The 21,598-nt window shown below is 43.3% G+C and overlaps 1 protein-coding gene across 2 annotated transcripts in view; it reads left to right on the top strand.

The window, feature by feature from the left end:
- The first annotated feature begins 13,821 nt into the window (after positions 1–13,821).
- COG3 (component of oligomeric golgi complex 3) overlaps positions 13,822–21,598 on the top strand; it is a 72,696-nt gene continuing 64,919 nt past the window's right edge. The window contains exon 1 of one of the 2 annotated variants that reach the window (XM_043579045.1): positions 13,822–14,169. In XM_043579045.1, coding sequence (XP_043434980.1) covers positions 13,996–14,169 — 174 coding nt within the window. In that variant the 5' untranslated portion in view covers positions 13,822–13,995. The remainder of the gene's footprint in view (positions 14,170–21,598) is intronic. The other variant, XM_043579036.1, reaches the window with a different exon arrangement.

Here is a 21,598-nt window from a genome sequence, read left to right as displayed (position 1 = left end):
GATCCACTAGTGGCTTAAAAGTGTGGTGTTCAGTTTTTTTTTCTTTTTAAGTTTATTTATTTTGAGGGAGAGAGAGAGTGTGTGAGTGGGAGGGGGCAGAGAGAGAGGGAGAGGGAGAATCCCGAGCAGGCTCTGTCCTGTCAGTGTGGAACCTGAGGCAGGGCTCCATCTCACAAACTGAGATCATGACCTGAGCTGAAATCAAGAATCGGATGCTTCCAGGTGCCCTGTATTGTTTAATTTCTATAATTTTGTGAATTTTTCAGCTTTGTCGTTGGTTTCTTTTTCTTTTTTTCTTTTTAAAGATTGTAAGTTATCTCTACACCCGGTGTGGTGCTTGAACTCACAACCCCGAGATTGAGAGTTCCACACTCCACCGACTGCACCAGCAAGCCTTCCCTTGTTATTGGTTTCAAATTTCATCCCACTGTGGCCAGAGAAGAGCTTTGTATGACATTTAGTTTTCTAAATCTACTGAGACTTAAGTTGTAATTTAACATATGGTTATCCTGGAAAATGTTGTTTCAAGCGCACTTAAAAAGAATGTGTATTCTCTTGTTGGGGAGAGTGTTCTATATATGCCTGTTAGCTCTAGTTGGTTTATTGTGTTAAGACCTTATTTCCTTAGGGCGCCTGGGTGCTTCAGTCAGTTAAGCAGCTGACTTAGGTTTAGTTCAGGTCATGATCTCATGGTTCCTGAGGTCGAGCCCTATTTCAGGCTCTGTGCTGACAGTGCGGATCCTGCTTGGGATTGTCTTTCTCCTTCTCTTTGCCTCTCTCTGGTGCACGTGCCTGCTTTCTCTCAAAATAAATAAATAAACTTAAAAAAAAAAGACCTTTATTTCCTTATCTATTTTCTGTTTGATTGTCTTATCCATTATTGTAAATGGGATATTGAAGTCTCCAACTTCCAATTACTGTTGCAGAACTTTCTATCTCTCCCTTCAATTCTGTCAGTTTTTGCTTCAAAAATTTTGATGATTTGTCATTAGGTGTGTAAATGTTTGTAATTGTTATATATCATCTTACCTTATTAAACCTTTTATTAATATATAACATCTTTCTTTTTCTCTTGTAAGCCCTTTCGACTATTTTGTCTGATGTTAATATAGCCCACTTGCTCTCTTTGGTTACTATTTGTATGGAATATCTTCTTCCTTTTACTTTCTTTTTTCTTTTCCTTTTCCTTTCAGCCTGTTTGGTCTTTGGATCTCAAGTGAGTCTCTTGTATACAGCATATATTTGGATCTTGTATTTTAAAGCCATTCTTCCAATCTTTGTCTTTTGAGTAACAGTTTAACCCATTTACATTTAAAGTAATTATTAATAAGGAAGGACTTCTGTCATTATGTTATTTGTTTTCTTTATGCCTCATAACTTTTTGTCCCTCATTTCCTGCATTACTGTCTTCTTTTTGTTTACTTGACTCCTTGTAGTAATATATTCAAATTCTTTTCTCATTTCCTTTTATGTATATTCTATAGAAATATTCTTTGTGGTTACCATGGAAATTGCATTTAACAGGCTAAAATTATAACACTTTAATTTGAATTTATACTAGCTTAACTTCAATAATGTACAAAAACTCTACTTCTTTACAACTCTGTCCCCAGCCCTTTGGTTGTTGATGTCACAAATTACTTTATACATTGTGGGTCTAAAACAAACCAGTGCTTTAAAAAAATGCATTAGTCTCTTAAATCATGTACAAAATAAGATAATGGAGTTATAAGCCAAGGTCACAGTAATGCCAGCTCTTACACTAATAATTTAAAATTTTTTGGGGGCGCCTGGGTGGCTCAGTCGGTTAAGTGACCAACTTTGGCTCAGGTCATGATCTCACGGTCCGTGAGTTCGAGCCCCGCGTCGGGCTCTGTGCTGACTGCTCAGAGCCTGGAGCCTGTTTCGGATTCTGTGTCTCCCTCTCTCTCTGCCCCTCCCCCCTTCATTCTCTGTCTCTCTCTGTCTCAAAAATAAATAAACGTTAAAAAAAATTAAAAAAAATTTTTTTTTTCTTTAAGCAACAGCTGGCTCAGTCGATTGAGTGTCCGACTCTTGATCTCGGCTCAAGTCATGATCTCATGGTTTGTGAGATCGAGTCCCCGGTCGGGCACCATGCTGATGGCACAGAGCCTGCTTGGGATTCTCTCTCTTCCCCTGTCTCTCTGCCCCTCCTGCACTCATGTGCTCTGTCTCCGTCTCTCTCTCTCAAATAAATAAAAAATTTTAAGAACACAAATTTTTTTCTTTAAATAATAATACTAACTTTTTAGTATTCATGTACTTACCTTTGTTGAGATCTTTATTTTTCCAAATGGTTTTGAGTTACTGGCTAGCGTCCTTTCATTCCACCTTGTAGGATTCTCTTAGGCACTTATTTTAGGGCAGGTGTAGTTGTCATGACTCCCCCAGCTTTTATCTGGGAATATCCTCATTTATTCCTCACTGGGAGGACAACTAGTGTGATATCATAGTTGAATACCGTATACCATACTCTACAGGTAGAAATCAGTGTTTTTCCTTAGAGAATAAGGAAGAAGGATTAAAGACAAGTTAATCTGGTCAAGGTTGATTTGTCTTTCATTCTCAACAATTAAAGTAAGAACTCTGAGCTACCCTGATATTTATCTAGTGGGTGATGGTACAAAGAGTATTCTTTGTAAAAATAAATCATTTTCGGTAATACATGTAGACAGGACAAAGTTCAAAAGATACCAGAAGTTATGCAAAAAAGTCCTCTTGCCCTGTGCTCCCCACCCCCTATCATTTTTTTTTTTTTTTTATCTGCAGAGGCAACTGGTTACCTTTGTGCGTGTGCGTGTGTATCCTTCCAGAGGAATGTATTCTTTTCTTTTTTTTTTTTTTTAATGTTTATTTTTGACAGAGAGAGAGAGAGAGCTGGGGGGCAGGGCAGAGAGAGAGGGAGATAGAGGATCCAAAGTGGGCTCTGCACTGAAAGTAGAGACCCTGATGTGGTATCGACTCGCGAACTGTGAGATTGTGACCTGGGCCAAAGTCAGACGAGTAACTGACTGAGCCACCCAGGCGCCCCTAGAACTACTTCATTCTTTTTAAAGACTAATTTGCATACTACTCTGGGGTTGTGCCATATTGTTTCATCAGTAGGGAATTGTTTCCAATTCTTTTGCTACTTCAAAAACGGTACATTAAGAATCTTTGTATATTGGGGCACCTGGGGGGCTCAGTCGGTTAAACGTCTGACTCTTGATTTTGGCTCAGGTCATGATCTCGTGATCGTGAGATGAATCCCCGCAGGGGGTTCCTTGCTGCGTGTGGAGCCTGCTTGGGATTCTCCTTCTCCCTCTGCCCCTCCCCATTTGCTCGTGCTTTCCCTCTCTCTCTCTCTCTCTCTCTCTCTTTCTCTCCATAAAAAAAAAGAAAAAAAAAAGAATCTGTGTATATTTATCATTTTCTTCACGTCTGCAAATATTTCCAAAAAACGAAGTACTGGGTCAGAGTTATTGTAATTTTGATAGCGACTACTGAATTACGCTCCACAAAGGCTGGGCCAGTTAACACTTCTGTATTTAATATGAGAGTATTAGCAAACTTTCTGATCTTTGCTAATCTGTATGAAATTAAGCGTACTTTCTTAGCAAAGTAGCGTTTATATTTACATATATATATATATATTTTAATGTTTTATTCATTTTTGAGGGAGCGTGAGTGGGGGGAGGCGGGGGGTGGGGTGGGTACAGAGTCCGAAGTGGGCTGTGTGCTGACAACAGCAAGCCCAGTACGGGCCTCTAACTCACAAATGAACTCACAAACCGTGAGATCATGATCTGAGCCGGAGTCAGACATTCAACCGACTAAGCCCCCCAGGTGCCCCTTACATTTTTATATTTTTATGGATTTGTATTTCTGTATATTCATGTTTCTTTTCAGTTGTTTGTCCTTTCCTTGCTGTCACTTATTGTCCATGATGTGACTTCCAGGTATTTTTTCTTAGTTTGTCATTTGGTTTTTGACTTTGAATACAGTATTCTTTTTAACCATCTAGAACTTTGTTTTTTGTAGTCAAATTTATCAAAAAAAATTTTTTTTATGGCTTCTGATTTGGGGACATGGTGGGTTCATCAGATTATGCATTGTGGAGCTCAGCTGTTCAGATCCGAATCTTAGTTCTGCTGCTTGCTTGCTGCGTGTCTCTGGGCAAGTTACTTAACCTCTCTGTGCATCATTCTCCTCCTCTGCGAAATTGGGATAATAATAGGACTTCATAGACTCCTGGTGAAAATGAGAAGAGTTAACATCTGTCAAGTAGGAGGGCACATTGGAAAAACTCTATGTAAATGTTTCCAGTTGTATCAGGATAGATTAGGTGATGCTGCAGGAACAAATAACCCCAACATCTCGGTGGCTTGTAACAAAGATTCATCTCTTAAACGCAACTATGCGTTCATTACAGATCAACTGCGGCTCTGCTCTACCTTATTTTCCCTGGACCCAAGCTGATGGAACTCATTTTGGTATATGGTTGGTCTGTGGCACAGAGGAAAGAGATCATAGTGAAGCGCACACAGGCTCCAAGTGTCTACTTGGAAGCGAGACGCATCGCTTCTCACATTTCATTGGCCAAAGAAAGTCACGTGGCCACGCCAGAGTTCCACAAGCTAAAGTTCCACAAGATAAGCATGCGTTATCCTCCTGGGCCGGGAACATCCAAAAAAAAAAAAAAAGGCCATCACAGGCAAGGACATTTTAACACGTAGTTATACAATCTACTGCAGCCCTGATTATCTTGCATTGTTTGTGGGCCTCCACACAAAGATTGTAAAAAATTCTTCCCCTGACCGTGTCTCCCGAGGAGGGCCCCGAAAATACTCCCTTCCCTTCGGCGGGGTATTACGAGATGTGCTGATGGGAGCAGTCACTTCCTTTAGAAACTTCGCGGTGGGTGTCCTCTGCAGGCTGAGAATGGCAATGAGAAGTGCTGCCACTGAAGTGGATTCCGAGTTAAGAGGCCAAGTGACCGCGTTTAACACCAGGGACACTAGGCGTGATTCCTGCCGATGGCAACAGGTCCACAGTGGCCAGTAGAACGCTGTGACTTGTGAGGATCTCTGATGCCGTCCTACGAACGGAATAGGTGGTCAGCCCGCTAAAACGTAATTTGATTTACGTAATCGGAAATTGTCAGGTCAGCAGAGATCTGATTTGGGCCTCGATAGTCGAGTCCTAGCCTCTCGCCCAGTTCCGAGATCTCGGCTCCATCGCAGACCTGGAGCCCTTTGACACGGCTGAGCCCTTTGATACTGAGCCACCCTGGCGCCTCCCCCACCAAACATCTTTTTTTTTTTTTTTTTTTAATGGTGGGAGGAAATGGAAAAATCCGAGAGTACTCCCGAGCTGCAGTGGTGTTAGACAGTGGGGCAGAAATACCTGCAAAATCCCGGAGGCAGCTTCAGAGACTCCTCACAGCGACCCAGCGTGGTGCAGGGAGCAACCAGATGTTCCGTGTCCAAGAGTGATGGAAGATATTGTGGAGCTGTGGTTGGGCCTGGAGAGGGTCTGGCAGTTGGGGGACGGCTCCAAGTAACTAGGGACCCTCAGTGCTCAGCTGTCATGTCTTTCCCAGGGTGCGCTTCTCTGGCTGAGGCCCAGCTTGCCATCATATGCTGCTGTGGCACCCTGGACTTGCCCTTCTTAAACGATAATATTCAGAGAAAAGTAACAGCATGTCTCTTAGGCAGAAATAAATTAATGAAATGGAAGGAGTACCCCAGACAGGGAAAGAAACACTATATAAAAAAGAACCGGGAAGATTATAAAAAAGGACCAGAGATTAAAAAAATGATAGTATTAAAAAAATCTTTTTTTAATGTTTATTCATTTTTTAAGAGAGAGAGAGAGTGTGAGGGGCGGAGAGAGAAGGAGACACAGAATCCAAAGCAGGCTCCAGGCTCTGAGCTGTCAGCCCAGAGCCCGATGCGGGGCTCGAACCCACAATCGATGAGATGGTGACCTGAGCTGAAGTCGGACGCCCAACCGACTGAGCCACCCAGGCGCCCCTATGTAACTTTGACTTTATTGCTTTAAACTTTTATTGCCACGTAACTTTGTATTTTGATGTAAACATACAAAGCTCATGGCAAGTATTTTCTTAGGCACGCTTAAGCAACATCTTACGACTATTTGCGTCAATGGTGGGAATCTGAATTTTTCTTAAAGGGCTTTGTACGTCTCTCGACTTGGAGGAGCTCTGAGGTGGTATGAAAAGCATCAGCCGCAGAAGGCAGGTTGTCTGAGTTCTAGCTGTGGCGTTGACGTTCACCACCTGTAGGACCTTGGGCTGGTCACCTCATCTCTGTATACCCGTTTGCTCCTCTGTGGAATGGAGGGGTTTGAGCATATGGCCTTTAGATTCTCTGCCAGCTCTAAATTCTATTCTTTAGGAGGTCAAGGCCCTCGTTTGGGAATGCAGCCAAGTACTGGTTTGCGCGATTTGTACTCTGAGAATGAAGGCTGAAGTCACTGTGACTTTATCAAAACTGCCGAGATCACCAGGAGGCTGAGGGAAGAGGCCCCCATAACTGTTGTGGGCTCAGATGCAAGGCACACACTTTGGATCACTGTGATGTATGACAATGATTCCTTATGGGGGCAGGGTGGGGGTGGCCATCAAAATCAGGGCTTCTCAATCCAGTGACCTTCCCTCTCTGGAGCCCCAGGCCACTTGAGAACCAGGTTGAAATAGATATCCCGCCCCCCCCCCCCCTTGGGACTGCATCACATCTCTCTGGGGTGTGGCACAGAAAAATGGTTGGAAAGCAGCTGAGGAAGTTATCCTTGGAATGTGCTCAATGCATTGCTGGAAGATGCTCACAGGCGGAGGTACAGCTGTGACCCAAGTCTTGGCGGCTTTGGAAGATCAGCCTGGAGAATTCCAGAGGGATTGAAATCTAAACAACTTGAAATTTTCTCCTCCCTCTCCCTTTCTTCCTTCTCCTCTTCCCTCCCTTCTTCAATAGCTCAACCTTACTGAGTGCCTCCCATGTCTGACCACACACACACACACACACACACACACACACACATATATGGTCTTAGTTTATCCTCACCACACATCCTATACCACAAGTACTTTTATTATTTTATTTAGTACACATTTTCATATCAGGGCACTGAGGCGCAGAGGCTCAACTTGCCCATATTCACACGCAGAAGAGATCCAGGGTACACCCTTTGGTGGTCGGGCTGTGGGGCATGGTGGGGGCACAGACGCAAGGACAGGCAAAAAGCTGGACCGCAGACCCTGGGGTAAGCCTCGCAGCGATGAGTGGTGGGTCTCAAGCGACAACTGTGGAATAAATGAAGAGACCCCGAGACTGTGTTCTCCAGCGGGGAGCTGGGCCGTGACCGCTTGCAATCCGCCAGGAGTGGACAGGAATCCCCAAGCAGCCCATTACCGATGCGCCGGGGCTGTCTCCGCGCTTCTCACACAGACGTGGGCGGGGTTGCCCTGGGCCAGAGACCCAGCCTTGGTCCGGGGACAGTGTGGGCTCCTCCCGCCTGTGCCTGTGGCGGGTGTAGGGGTGAGCGGGCCAGGCGCTTGAGCACGGGCCCCGCGGAGCAGCCGCCGCCACCTGGGGGCGTCCCTGAGCGCAGCGGCCACAAGGTACCAGAACCACTAACTCCCAGGGGGTAGAATTGGGGCTGAGAGGCCAAGGGAAGGGAAGCGGGGACCCAGGACCACGGAACCAGCAGCATCCCTGGACTTGATGGCCACAGCTCTTCTCTAGTAAGCTCACATCCCAGTAAGGGAGTATACATAAATATATAAAAAGTGAAAAAAAATTGTTTTTTCTTCTCCTTCCTTTGCTTGGGGTTGCCAGTTGTATTGAACAAAATGCCAGTCACACGTAATGAAATTTGCAGATGAAAATTTAAAAATACAGGATATAGGGGCGCCTGGGTGGCTCAGTCGGTTAAGCCTCTGACTCTTGATTTCTGCTGGGGTCATGATCTGAGGGTGGAGGGAACGAGCCCCATGTGGGGCTCTGCACTGATCTGGGAGCCTGCTTAAGATTCATTCTCTCTCCCTGTCCCTGTCCCTGGCCCTCTCCGCCTCTCCTCCGCCACTCACACACTCTCTCTAAAATAATTTTTTTGAAATAAAGGATGGAGATTAGGCTGGTTGAGTATCTGCATGTTATGCCATGATGTAATCATTAAAGGTATGCAATTTGAAAAAGAAGAGATGTGTTTTTGCTTTTTTTGTTGTTTTGGTTTTATTCACACACACAAAAGTTCACAGGCGAGGCCGTTAGTTTTAAAACTGGGAGCTCCACACCCTGTCTCGACCCACAACAGTCCGTCAGAGATCACCAAGACCTCCCCTCCCCACCATCCCTGCTGATGGGAGCAAGGAGGGGACCTGCTTTGTGTCGGGGGAGGAGGGCCCCGTTTCAGACCTCGTGCCAGGGCTCCGTTATATTAGATTTCCCATTGGTATGTGCTAACAATTTCCATGCTGTGCACATACAACCGCTCTGGTCCCTGGCGGTGGAAATGCCAGCTGAGTGAGTGCTGTAGGCGGAATTAACGCGAGCAGAGGTTCAAGTCCACGTTCACGGACACTCGCCGGAGGTGGGTTTCTAGCAGTTCGTCAGTCCCCTGAAGTCCTACTGTGCCTCCAGTTTCTTTCTTTCCTTGCCAGATCCCCCGTCTGCCCCTCTGTTCCCAGGCTGCTGTGACGTCCACGCCCATGATCTTCACGTCAGAAGGCAGTCGTAAGTCTCTTTCCCTCCACCCTTTCCTGAAAGGCTTGTCAAACCACACTGCGACACGCGTCTTTTAATGTCCAGCAAGTGAACTTTTCAGTTTCTCTATGGCAACTCTGCAAAAGCATTTGCACACATCATGGATTAAAACCATCCCCCAGAACACGAATTAGGTAGCATAAAATGAGGCCGCCGCAGAGTGGAAGACACGCATTGCCTGATGTACTTGACTCGGGCTGGAGCGGCTGAAAGCTCCCGGCTGCAGGTGACTGCGTGTGTCCTCCGGCCCAGGCCTGCCCTCTTGCGCACCAGCGAGGTGACCTTCGGAAGCGCAGGGACTATCTGTGTGATTCGGCCGGGTGTGAACAGGCCGCTTGGTGGCGTATTGCTACAAACACGTACGTTTTGTTTTAGGAAATTGAGATCTGGACTCAGAGCTAGTGACCGGCAGAGCCGGAAACTAGAATTCCCTTAGTCTCATCCCCAACCTATGTTCATTCTTTAACAGTTCTTTTTCAACAAGCAATCTTGAAATAACGAAGCCCTTGTCCTCCACCCTTCTCGCCCGCCTTCTACCTGCTCTGCCAGACCAACTCCTAGGGACGACAGCTAATAACGATTTGCTGCTTATCTTTTCAGACCTTTTTTTTTTTTTTTTCTGTGTGTGCATGTAATTTTTTAGCTAAATATGGGATCCTGTTCAGATTGTTCAGCAGCTTGCTGGCTTTCTTAATCCCACAAAAGATGATGAAGCTTCGTCCGTGTCGTTACTCACAGATCTGCTTCATTCTCCCTTGCCCCAATCCTGCTGTGGTGTAACGAGTACACCGCGGGTACAACACGTGTTGAAAATGTACAATTTGAGGGGCGCCTGGGTGGCGCAGTCGGTTAAGCGTCCGACTTCAGCCAGGTCACGATCTCGCGGTCCGTGAGTTCGAGCCCCGCGTCAGGCTCTGGGCTGATGGCTCGGAGCCTGGAGCCTGTTTCCGATTCTGTGTCTCCCTCTCTCTCTCTCTGCCCCTCCCCCGTTCATGCTCTGTCTCTGTCCCAAAAATAAATAAAAAAACGTTGAAAAAAATTAAAAAAAAAGAAAATGTACAATTTGATCGGTTCTCACATACGTGTATGGTTGTGAGACCACCGCCACAACAGAGATGGAACATTTAATAGATGACAAGATAACATTTGAGAAAACCAGGACATTTCCATCACTTTCAAAAGTTCCCTCATGCCCCTAGGTAATCCGTAGGTTGCATAGAAGCAGAATTGATAAAATACTTCATTATATATATATATAAAATATATAAATATTAATTATAAATATATAAACATTATATAAATATATAAATTATATAAATAATAAATAAATAAACATGACTATATATATGTATGTATATATATGTATATATATATAGTCATGTTTATTTATTTATTGACACAGAGAGACAGAGAGCAGGGGAGGGGCCGAGAGAGAGAGGGAGAGAGAGAAAGAATGCCAAGCAGGCTCTGTGCTGGTAGTGTGGGTTGGGCCCCATCTTGTGTTCCATTTGCTTATCTCTATAAATGAAAGAGAATAACTCCTCTGCTGCCTTACTCATAGGATTTCAATCAAGAGATCGAAAGTGAAATCTGAATAATACAAAATGTCGTCTGTTGTGATATGGGGACCTTGATCGTTTGGGTATGAAACTCCTCTGACCTCATCTTTGTCCTTTTCTCGAGGTAGTCTATGCAATCCTGTCTTCTTATTGTCTCTCGTACACACACACACACACACACTCCCAGAATACATATGTGTATCTTGTATGTATATATGTATGGGTATATACAATATGAGCTTTTGCTATATCAATTTCATTGATTTTATGGAAACAATTAGAAATTCTTAAATGCATTGGAAGAATTATAGTAGAAAATTAAATCTGCAATTTTATTTGTCCTGTTGGCTAGTGCTTCTGGGGATAAGCTAATCTGTTTTTCTGGCAGAAAACAGGAAATAACTTGACTTGTAATACGAGAGTAAAAGTGCATTCATGGGGTGCCTGGGTGGCTCAGTTGGTTAAGCGTCTGACTCGTAACTTTGTCTCAGGTCGTGAGTTCATGGTTCATGAGATTGAGCCCTGGAACTCTCTCTTTTCTCTCTCTGCCCCTCCTTTCTCTCTCTCTCTCTCTCTCTCTCTCACACACACACACACACACACACACACATTCTCTCAAAATAAATTGGCATTGGCATTTTTAAAAAGGTGGATTCCTTTTAGGAACTTGTAATTTTTTTGGAGGGGGGACTAGACAATATTTGTCCATACAGAAACGAGCATTACAGTCTGAAGCAGAAGGATTCAGTATATTGTATACCACATTTCTAGTAGAGTTTGAACAACCATTGCATCGTTTAAATGTATGTATTTCTATGCTAGTGCTCTGCAAAATTAAAACACCCAGCGAAGACTGCTGTTACTCTATTTTCTCGCTCTTGTCTCCCACCCTTGCAGAGCCAGCTGGTGACTGCTGGATCTTCCAGGCACTGCTTTTTTAGCTCTCTCAGTTCTTGGTTTAAGAATAGACCAGGCATTATTATGCTGCATATCTATTTTCCTCTCCCCACATTTGATCTCACAGCAGCTGATTAAACATTCAGCCTTGGCTCAAATCTTTTCCATGGGCACCATGACCTGCACTGCATCCCTTTAAGTTAGTTTGAAGCTTCAGAATTCCCTGGGTGAAATTAGAAACTGGAGCGCACCATTGGAAGGCAATGAGAGACCGAAGAAGGTGGCAGGCCATTCTTGATTGGCAGGTGGCAGGTTTAATAAGCAAGGGAAGGCTTATTAAAGAGGTCAGCTGGGAGACAAGTAGATCTTTGCACCCGCCTGGCAGAATCTTAAAAGTTTATATAGAAGCCTACATTGGGTTCAGTCATGTATTCAGTCCAGATGGTCTCAACACATATTGCTCTCTCAAGGCTGTGTCCTTGAAAACAGCCTCCACTGTGTGAACGGTGGACAGAAGTTACATTCCAAGAAGAGACAAGGAGCCTCGGATTGCCAGAGTCCAGTTCTCAGGTCAATTGTGGTCATGTCTTCTCAATGACCTCCTCTGACACTTTAGTATTATGAATCACCAGTTACTAAATGTATTTTAAAGAATTACACATAATTGTTAGAAAGGAGAGTGATCGTGGATTTAGGAAAATCTGCAATAGAAACGCATTTGGGAGAGGGGCACTTTGGTAGCTCAGTTGGTTGACTGTCTGACTCTTAGTTTCTGCTCAGGTCATGATCCCAGGGTTGTGGGATCAAGCCCCATGTTGGGCTCCACAATGAGCGTGAATTTTCTCTCAAGAGAAAATCTCTCTCTGTGGCCCAGCCCCACTCACTTTCTCTCTCTAAAATAAAAAAATTAAAAAAAAAAAAACTTGGGAGAAAAAATGTTTGTATTTGGATGAATATAAAAGGATGATGTTTGGTGAAAAATTGACATCACAAAACTCAACAGAATCGTATTTCTGGAATTTTTGGAACTAGAGATCAGTCTGGATAGAAGAAGACAAAGTGTGTTTTAGATACTTCAACAAGAAGATCAACCTGTCTCAACATATCTACAAGATGACTTTCTTTAGGAAATAGTGGTGGAATGGTTTGATGGGGAAACAGTGATTAAAAAAAAAGAGAGAAAAAAACATAATTAGTAATTCCAACCAGCTTCGTTTATGTAGATATGTGTTTTCTACAACATGAGAGTTTTAACTCTTGACTTTGAGAGAATTTTAGATGTCAGAAATGTTGCAAAAGTAGTACAGAGTTCAGGTGTGCCTTTCATTCAGCTTCCCCCAATGTTATCATCTTACATAACCACATACAATAATCAAAACTGGGACATTAACATTGGTGCAGTAGTATTAACTAAATTATAGACATTATTAAAATATCTATATCTTGTTCTACAGTTTTCCCTTTTTCTGTCCCAGGATCGAATCCAAATTCCTACAATGTATCCAGCTGCCATGGCTCCCTCATCTCCTTCAATGTGTAACATTCCCTTGGTTTTCTCCTTGTCTTTTATGACATTAAGACCTTTGACGAATACTGTTAAACTGCTTTGCAGGTTATCCCTCATTTTTAGTTTATCTGATGTTTTTTCATGATTAGAATGTAGTTTTGCATTTTTGGAAAGGATTCATGGTGATGATGTTGACTTCCGTGGCTTGCTTAAGGTAATACTTGCCAGGTTTTTCCACTGTAAAGTTAATATCCCTCCCCCCATTGCTATTAATAAATATCTTGCGGAGATCATTTGATACAATACAATTTCTGTTTCTCCTCAAAGTTTCACGCATTAATTTTAGAATCCATTGTTAGATCTTGCCTGCCAATTATTACTATTTTCCCTCATTCTACATTTATTGATTGGAATTCCTCTGTAGAGTTATCCCTTCTCCCCCGCTTATTTATTCAATCATTTATTTATCAATATGGACTCACAGAGACTTATTTTATTCTATAAGTTATAGAATATATAACTTTTATTTGACATATATGCAATACCATAATTGTTCTGTCGCTCAAAAACTACATGATTTAAGTGACAGAATAGTATTTCAATTACATGTCTGTGCCATGCATTAATCCAGTTCTTCAATGTTGGGCATTTAGGTTGTTTCCAGTTATCTAGTATTATTAATGGTGTTTGATATTCAGACATCTTTTGAATTCTTATGTGTTTTCTGAAGTTGGCTCTCTTGCTGGATGTTGGAAAATTTTATACTGTGATCGTGATCTAGGCGGTGGAAACTGTCACATGTCTCCACGGAAATCAGAGACCGCATACCCCACCCAGACTACTCGGCAAGGAGCAGAAGCAGTGAGTAGATCCGGGAGCCCGGGAGGACCTCTGCCGGCAGGGTCACGTAGCTCAATTGTCAATAACCTGAACACACATTACAATAAAGTTATTGAAGTTGAGGAAGAGACTTCCGGTAGGGGCACATCTATTTCCGTCAGGGCCCACATTCTTCTCCCTCTACGCCTTCCCAACCGGAAATATTTGTACCCCGTTTAGAGCCACGTCTGTCCTGGCCTCGGTCCCGCCCCCACACACTGTAGAAGCACTTCCGGAGTCAGGGTATTCCGCTCCGCCCCGCCGCCGGTGCCTTGCTGGAAGCCCCGGCTTCCCCGGAAGTGGCCAGGGCCTGTCTGTGGGGGTCCCCTCCACCCCGCTGCTGTTGAGGGCCGCAGGGGCGGCGGCGATGGCGGAGGCGGCGCTCTTGCTGCCGCCTGAGGCGGCGGCAGAGCGGGACGCTCGGGAGAAGCTGGCTCTCTGGGATCGGAGACCCGACACGACGGCGCCGCTGACCGACAGGCAGACGGACTCGGTGTTGGAGCTGAAGGCGGCGGTGGAGAACCTGCCTGTGCCGGCCGAGGTGAGGTGACGGGCTGGGACTGGGCTGGGGCGGCGAGAAAGCGAGCTGGGATGCTTCTTCGGCGTGCCGGTGGGCCCCGGCCTTGCAGACTCTTGCCCGCGGTCTCTTCTCCCTCCTCCCCGGCCACGGTGGCGGCTCCGGTGGGAGAGGCGCCTCACCCTCCCGGGCTGTCAGGCCTGGCTCTGCCGGCGACTGCCACCTCTACTCTCGCACGGGGACGACTGCGGGGGCGTCCAGTGGCTGGTGTTGGCGGGCACCCAGCCCTCCGCCTGCGGTGTTGGACGGTTGGCTGGGAGCCTTGCCGTGGGCGTCTTGTCCCAGGTATCCGTGCTATCAGCTGAGGCATAATCCTGCTGCCCACCATCTCCCAGGAGAGGGCACCGACCCCCGAAGTGCTTTGCTTCAGGACAGCCTCCTTATTAGTATTCATTTACCGCCTTAATGAATAACCCAGCTTCCTTTTTCCATGGGGCACTTGGAGAGACAAAAACTTGATCCCGAGTGAGGGTTTCATTCAGCGCACACAGAGCAATGAGCTCTCCATCAAGTGCAGATTATGGGAGATCGATTTATCTGACCGATAGCCGAGCAATAGAAAAGAATTTTCTTTGAAAGCTGGGTCAGTGCATTATTAGGTAATGCTGGCTTTCGGTGGTGTCAGTGTTTTTAATCCTAGTTATTATTGGGTTGTTATGCATATTATCGCTTGTGTAATTCAGTTCAAGTAGTTACAGTATCAAAAAGAACATCTTATGAATTGTCAGATGGACAGACTTTTTTCTGGTTTGAGGGCCAGGTTTAGGATTATTGTTTTATTAATAATGATTTTTTTTTTTAATGTTGGAAGCATTCATTTTACAGGATTTGGGATTGTGTCCAAAGGTGGATTGTTTTTAGAGACATAAACTATTTTTTTCTACCCTCAAGTTTTAGAGAGTAAGAACTTTGAAAGTTCACTTTCACTGTTAACGTCCTCTGCCAGAAAATACAGGTGTTCTTTCTTGGGTTTCTCTGTTCACCTGTAGGATGCAATGCTGAAATAAATGAGGAAACAGGTGGAAATTTCTTTGACTTGGCTATCAAAGTCTTTTATGCTTTGGATAACAGAAGTTGTTTGCTCTATAAATGTTCCAGTCCGGTTATAGTTGATTTGGCCTGTTACAGAAGCAGGATGCTTGGGCATCACAGCACCTGTGGGGAACATAGTCCACAAGAAAAGTAACCCAATTTGCTTTTATTGTCTTAGCTCATAAACTATTACTATTCTCGTTGAACACAAAGGAAAGGTTTTGGAGTGAAGTAAATGGAATCTTTCGTTTTCATCCTATTTTTTTTTTCATATTTATGCGGTATAGTATCCACATTAATCTCATGCAGTTGTTTAACATATATTTTGTGCCTGTTCTGGGCTAGGAATTGAGGATAGAAAGATAAGCAAATCAAGCTCCCTAGCTTCCTGGAGCTAACATAATTGTGATCATGAGCTTGTAGAAAAGAACAGGGTAAGTTCAGACAACGATCCATGGTATAAGGAAAATAAAACAAGATAGTATGACGGAAAGGGATTGAGGTATGCTCTAGACAAGGAAGGAAGCCTCTCTAAGAAAGTGACGGTCTAAGGCGAGAACTCACGGTGGAAAACAAAATGCCAGCCTTGCAAAGATTGGAGAAGTAACCTTGCAGGTGGAGGAAAAAGCAATGCAAAGTCACAGGTGGGAGATGAGCTTGACAGGTTCAAGGGTTGAGTGAAGGTGTTCTGGTATATGCAGTGTACGTATGGGATTTCTGTGAGGATGAAATGGCCTTTATTTTCCTGTCTGGGGCATCTGTCAGGGGGATCATTGTTTTTCAGCTATCTGTAGCCCTTGTTTCCCTGTCTGATGGGAAGTGTTTCTATGTCTGATGGGAAGACTGGAATTGAATTTTTTTTATCTGTTACCACCCTTTTTTTTTTTTAATGTTTATTTCTAGAGAGAGCGTAAGCACAAGTGGGGGAGGGGTACAGAGAGAGAGAGAGAGAGAGAGAGAGAGAGAGAGGCGGGGGGGGGGTGGGGGAGGGAGAGAGAGAATCCCAAGCAGGCTCCATGCACTGTCAGCATGGAACCCAACACACGAACCGAACTGTGAGATCATGACCTGAGCCGAGATTAAGAGTCGGATACCCACCGACTGAGCTACCCAGGTCCCCCTGTCTGTTACCACTCTTAACACTGGTGCTGAAAAAAGAATGGCTCAGTTTTTATTTTCTCCAAACAGTGTATCTGTAAAGGATTTTCTGCAGTGTTTCACAGTTCTCACAAGATAAATTACTTCCTGAACAGCTGGCACTGAGCAAGTTGGTTGAATAGCAAAAGGCCAGCTGATGCTTCAGTAAATACCGTAAAGCTGTTAACTTTTTTAGAAAATATTTTTCTCTTTTATGAAGAGGAACTGGTCATATTTTGGAAAGAAGTTATATCTTTCTCTTTTTTTGGTGTTAGATAAAAGAATTTGAAGTAGAATATTAGGTAGACTGGTTTCTTGCAGCCAAGATTCATCTGTTTTAGTAGTGAGGGCCTTTTGCTTTCTGCTGAATTTAGTAGTTCTTCATAAATGCTGCAATAATTAACCCTGAAATTTACCTGAAATGAATTGTAACTTGTTTTCCTAAAGACTGTGTGTTCTTAGTATATTTAACTTCTCTGAGCCTGTTTTTTTTCTTAAAAAAGGGATTATAGTATACTTACTGTCTGATGGGGGGTTGTGATTGTGAGAATTTAGTGAAATCATGTATGTTAAGTGCACATGGCAAGCGAGCTGTAAGTACTGTATTATTCATATGCTTTTCTCCCCACATGATTGATAACTTGAAAGAGTAGATTAGAATCTTGTGATCCTATGCTGGTATAGGTGTCACTCAGACCAAAGGTAAGAAAAGAAAACGTTAAGTGCCTTGAAGGTTCTGAGATTCCATCTATACGTCTTCAATGATTTGCTTCAAACAGAGAAAGTAACATCAGGTTTCATTTAGGGAATGAATTGTTTAGATTAGGAAAGTGATTTTCTCCAACCCGGAAATGTACAAGAAATAAAGTTCGGGAGAGAAAGGTGTATTTGGTTTTTTCCTGGACCTGCTTAGCTGGTCAGGCAAGGTTGATTGTTTATTATAATTATTATTTAATATGTTAACGTACCATTTGCATAAACTATACAATAGCTCTCTAGGACTGACAGTTAGATACCTAGATTTGTGCTCTTCTCTCTGATGGTAAATGCTCCATCTGGAAGCTAGCACCGTATAGTGTGTCAGAGGACTCAGGAGTGAATGAGTTAATGAGACTCAGTTTTTTTACTTATTTATTTTTTTAAATAATCTCTGTGCCCAACATGGAGCTTGAGCTTGAACTCACGACTCTGAGATCCAGGGTCTATGCTCTACTGACCGAGCCAGCCAGGAGAGGCAGGAGTGAATGAGAGGTCAGAACAGGAAAGTTTGTGACCCCAGCACACCCCTTCTTGCTTTTCCATTCTATTCCAGGTGCTTTAAGAAAAGAAGACAGCTGAAGAAATGTACCTAATGGGGCCAGTTTTTCATTCTCTTTTAAAAAGTAACTTGCTTTGTTTCTTTAAAAAATTGTTTCTTAGAATTAGTTGCAGTTGGGGGCGCCTGGGTGACTCTGTCAGTTAGCTTCCGACTTTGGCTCAGGTCATGACCTCACGGTTCGTGAGTTCGAGCCCTGCGTCAGGCTCTATGCTGACAGCTCAGAGCCTGGAGCCTGCTTCAGATTCTGTCTCCCTCTCTCTGCCGCTTCCCTGCTCACACTCTGTCTCTCAAAAATAAATAAACATTAAAAAAAAAAAAAGTAGTTTCAGTTAATGTGGCTTCTTGGTTTGAGAGAAAATGGTTTTGTATTAGGGAGTACAAGGGAACAGGACGGGAAGCTTCCTTCTGCTTCTGGTATTTAAAAGTCCTCATGCTTGAAAAGTAGTATTTGTACATGAAGTAATCAAATTGAATGTTTTTTCATATATTCACATGATCATGTTTACTCACAACATCTAGACTACAGACTTTGTCTGGAATATCTACACTGCCTTCTCAAGTATCTAGAGTTTTCATATGATTTTGTTTTGTAAAGTAAATTAGAAGATAAATATTTTTTTAAACGTTCATTTATTTTGAGAGAGAGTACACGAGCAGGGGAGGAGCAGAGAGAGAGAGAGAGAGAGAAAGAGAGAGAATCCCCAGCAGGTTCTGTGCTGTCAATGCGGAGCCTGAACAACTGGAGGCTTCAACTCACAAACCATGAGATCTTGACCTGAGCCAAAATCAAGAGTCGTCGCTTAACTGACTGAGCCTGATATATTTTTTGCTTTTGACATTTATCTTTCTGAGTGATTAAAAAGAAAAAAAATTACCATTTGCTTTTATTTTAACTATTTCTAGAGCCTTTCGTTTTTTGTTGGCTTGTTTTTAAGATCCATTTTTCCATCTGGTATTACGTTCCATCTGCTTTTGAAGAACTGCCTTTAACATTTCTTGTAGTACAAGACTGTTGGAAATGCATTTTCTCAGCTTTGTTTAAACAGCCCTTTTCATTTAAAAAAGATACTCTACTAGATTAAGAATTCTGGATTGATGGTTTTTTTCTTTTATTTCTTAAAAGATTTGTTTAATTTCTGGTGAGAAGTCTGTTGTAATTCTTTTAATTCTTATCTTCATTCTTCTGCATATAATATGTCTTTTCTCCTATGTCTTCTAGCATATTTTTTTAAACTTTATTTTTAGAAGTTTGAGTATCATGTGTGTACATGTGTATTTGTGTGTGTGTGTGTGTGTGTGTGTGTGAGAGAGAGAGAGAGAGAGAGAGAGAGATTTTGCTTGGGATTCTCTGAGCTTCTCAGAACTGTAGTTTGCTATCTTTTATTGGAAATGTTTCAACTATTATCTTTTTAAAAATTTTTTTTCTACCCTGTTCTCTCTCCTTTTGGGATTCTATTTATACATGTACTAGATAATATGATGCCATCTCTGTGTTCTTGGATATTGTGTTTGGTTTTTATTTATTCATTCTGTTTCCTCTTTATGTTTCCTATTGGGTGATTTTAGTGCACTGTCTTCAAGTTCACTGAGTCTTTAGCTGTCTTGAATGTACTGATGAGCACATTGCAGCAGCACTGTGTCCAGCTTTCCTTACCTTAGCCCAGTCTCCCGGTGCTTTCTGGTATGTTTTCAAATCTGACCCTGACCCACCTCTCCTTCCCCCTTAGCTATTGTGTAAACATTGAGGATAGCATTACATGTTTGACTTTTGTCACAGTCTGAATAGAACTAAATTTTACTACTAATGAAATCCAGATTCATAAAGATAGCTTATGGGGGTGCCTGGGTATCTCAGTTGGTTAAGCACTCGACTCCTGAATTTGGCTCCGGTTATGATCTCACGGTCGTGAGATTGAGCTCTGCGTCAGGCTCTGCACTGAGCTTGGAGCCTGCTTAGGATTCTTTCTCTCCCTCTCTCTCTCTGCCCCTCCCTCACTTGCACGTATGCAAACGCATGAGTGCGCATGTTCTCTTTCTCAAAATAAATACATAAACATTAAAAAAAAAAGATAGCCTAAGGACTATTCTTTCCCCAAGAGCACTATCGATTCTGATTTATAGATTTACTTACTCTGTTATTGCTCATAAATAGGGATAATAATAAAAGGATAAATGACAGTAGCTTAGATTTATTGAGTGTTTACTATGTGACAAGCATGATGCTAAATACATGTAGTATTGTCTCTGGTGGGTTACCTCCCCCTCTCCGAGGAGGCAGCTTGTTGTGGTAACTGGGATGGCTCCACAGAGCAGGAGTAGTGTGACTTAGCACAGCTTCCTCTGCCTCCAGACTAAGAACTGGAATTGAAATGAAATAATTAGGCCCTTTTACCTTCCGAACCCCTGGTGGCAGCACACGGTTGCTGATGATGCTTTGGATTCAAAATAGATTCTCACTGGATTTGAGAAACTTAATTCTGCGTGTGCCATAGTCCTTTTATATTGAAGGATTATGTCACCATTCAGGAAGGGTTACATGAACAAGTGATACCCTTAGTAAGAGGTATTTACGTTTACTCATGACCTCCTGGCTCTTGAGTCAGAGTCATTTGTGGGGAGGAGGCAGGTTGAGGACGTTGCTGAACCTTTTTTTTTTTTTGGTCTGCAGCTTCCCAGCAGTTCAGGAAGCCTGTTTTCCCACACCCATGTTTTCTTTTTTCCCTAGTGGCTTCAGGATACAGATATTGTAGTTCCTATTTTGCAGAAAAGAAATTGAGGATTAGGAGCATTAGGTAATTTGCCCATCGTCACACAGCTTATAAGTGAGCAGGAGCAGTGTTCAAGCCAGGCTGCACCATAACACGCTTCCCCATGCCAGGAGGTATAGCCCCACTTGAACTCAGGACAGAAACGCCTATTTTGGGGGTGCCTGAGTGGAGGTCTGACTCTTGATTTTGGCCCAGGTCATGATCCCAGGGTTGTGGGATTGAACCCCACATTAGGCTCTGTGCTGAGTGTGGAGCCTGCTTGAGATTCTCTCTCTCTCTCTCTCTCTCTCTCTCCCTCTCTCTCTCCCCCCCCCTCTCTCTCCCCCCCCACCCTCCTCCTACCTTCCTCTGCTCCTTCCCCACTCACTTATTTCTCTGTCTATAAAATTAAAAAAAATTTTTTTAAAGCCTGTTTTTAAAGGGTTGTATTTCTCTTTAATTTTTTTCTTTTTAATTTTTTTAAAAAGTTTTATTCATTTTTAAGAGACAAGAGTGTGAGGGAGGGGCAGAGAGAGACGAAGGCTCCAGGCTCTGAGCTGTCAGCACAGAGGCCGACAAGGGGCTTGAACCCACAAACTGTGAGATCATAACCTGAGCTGAAGTCGGACACTTAACTGACGGAGCCACCCAGGCACCCCAAAGGGTTGTATTTCTAAATTAGTGATGGTGCATTGTTCATCTAGCTTTTTTTTAAGCTTTGAAGATAAAAGCCTGTCTTCAGAAGAAATTCTTGTGTCTGGAAAAACAGGGGCAATTGCCTAAGGCCCTGGGTCAAAATTTTCTGTAGATGGGCCTTAAATGTTACGCCCTAAGGACTAAAAACTGGAATTGAAACATTTAGGCCTTTTTACCTCATCCTTTATCCACACTCCCTTTATTTGAGGTCCAAAATTAGTACGTCTGTGTGACTATAGGTAAATTAACACCTGGGCTATCTTTAGTAGTGGAGAACTGGAAAGTATTGTAGGTCAAAGTATTTGATGGTGTCAAAATGAGGCCTTCTGGGGGGGGGGGGGGCTCTTCCGAAACCGACGGGAGTTCTGAGATGGTTTCCCCTCAGTTACAGTTTCAGAATTTACCACCAAGAAGGTGTGGGCGAAGTGTGCCAATGGTAGAAATGGCAGAAGGAGGTCATGTT

This window comes from Prionailurus bengalensis, chromosome A1, assembly GCF_016509475.1.
Source record: "Prionailurus bengalensis isolate Pbe53 chromosome A1, Fcat_Pben_1.1_paternal_pri, whole genome shotgun sequence".
NCBI lineage: Eukaryota > Metazoa > Chordata > Mammalia > Carnivora > Felidae > Prionailurus > Prionailurus bengalensis.
This window is presented reverse-complemented; position numbering and strand designations above follow the sequence as displayed.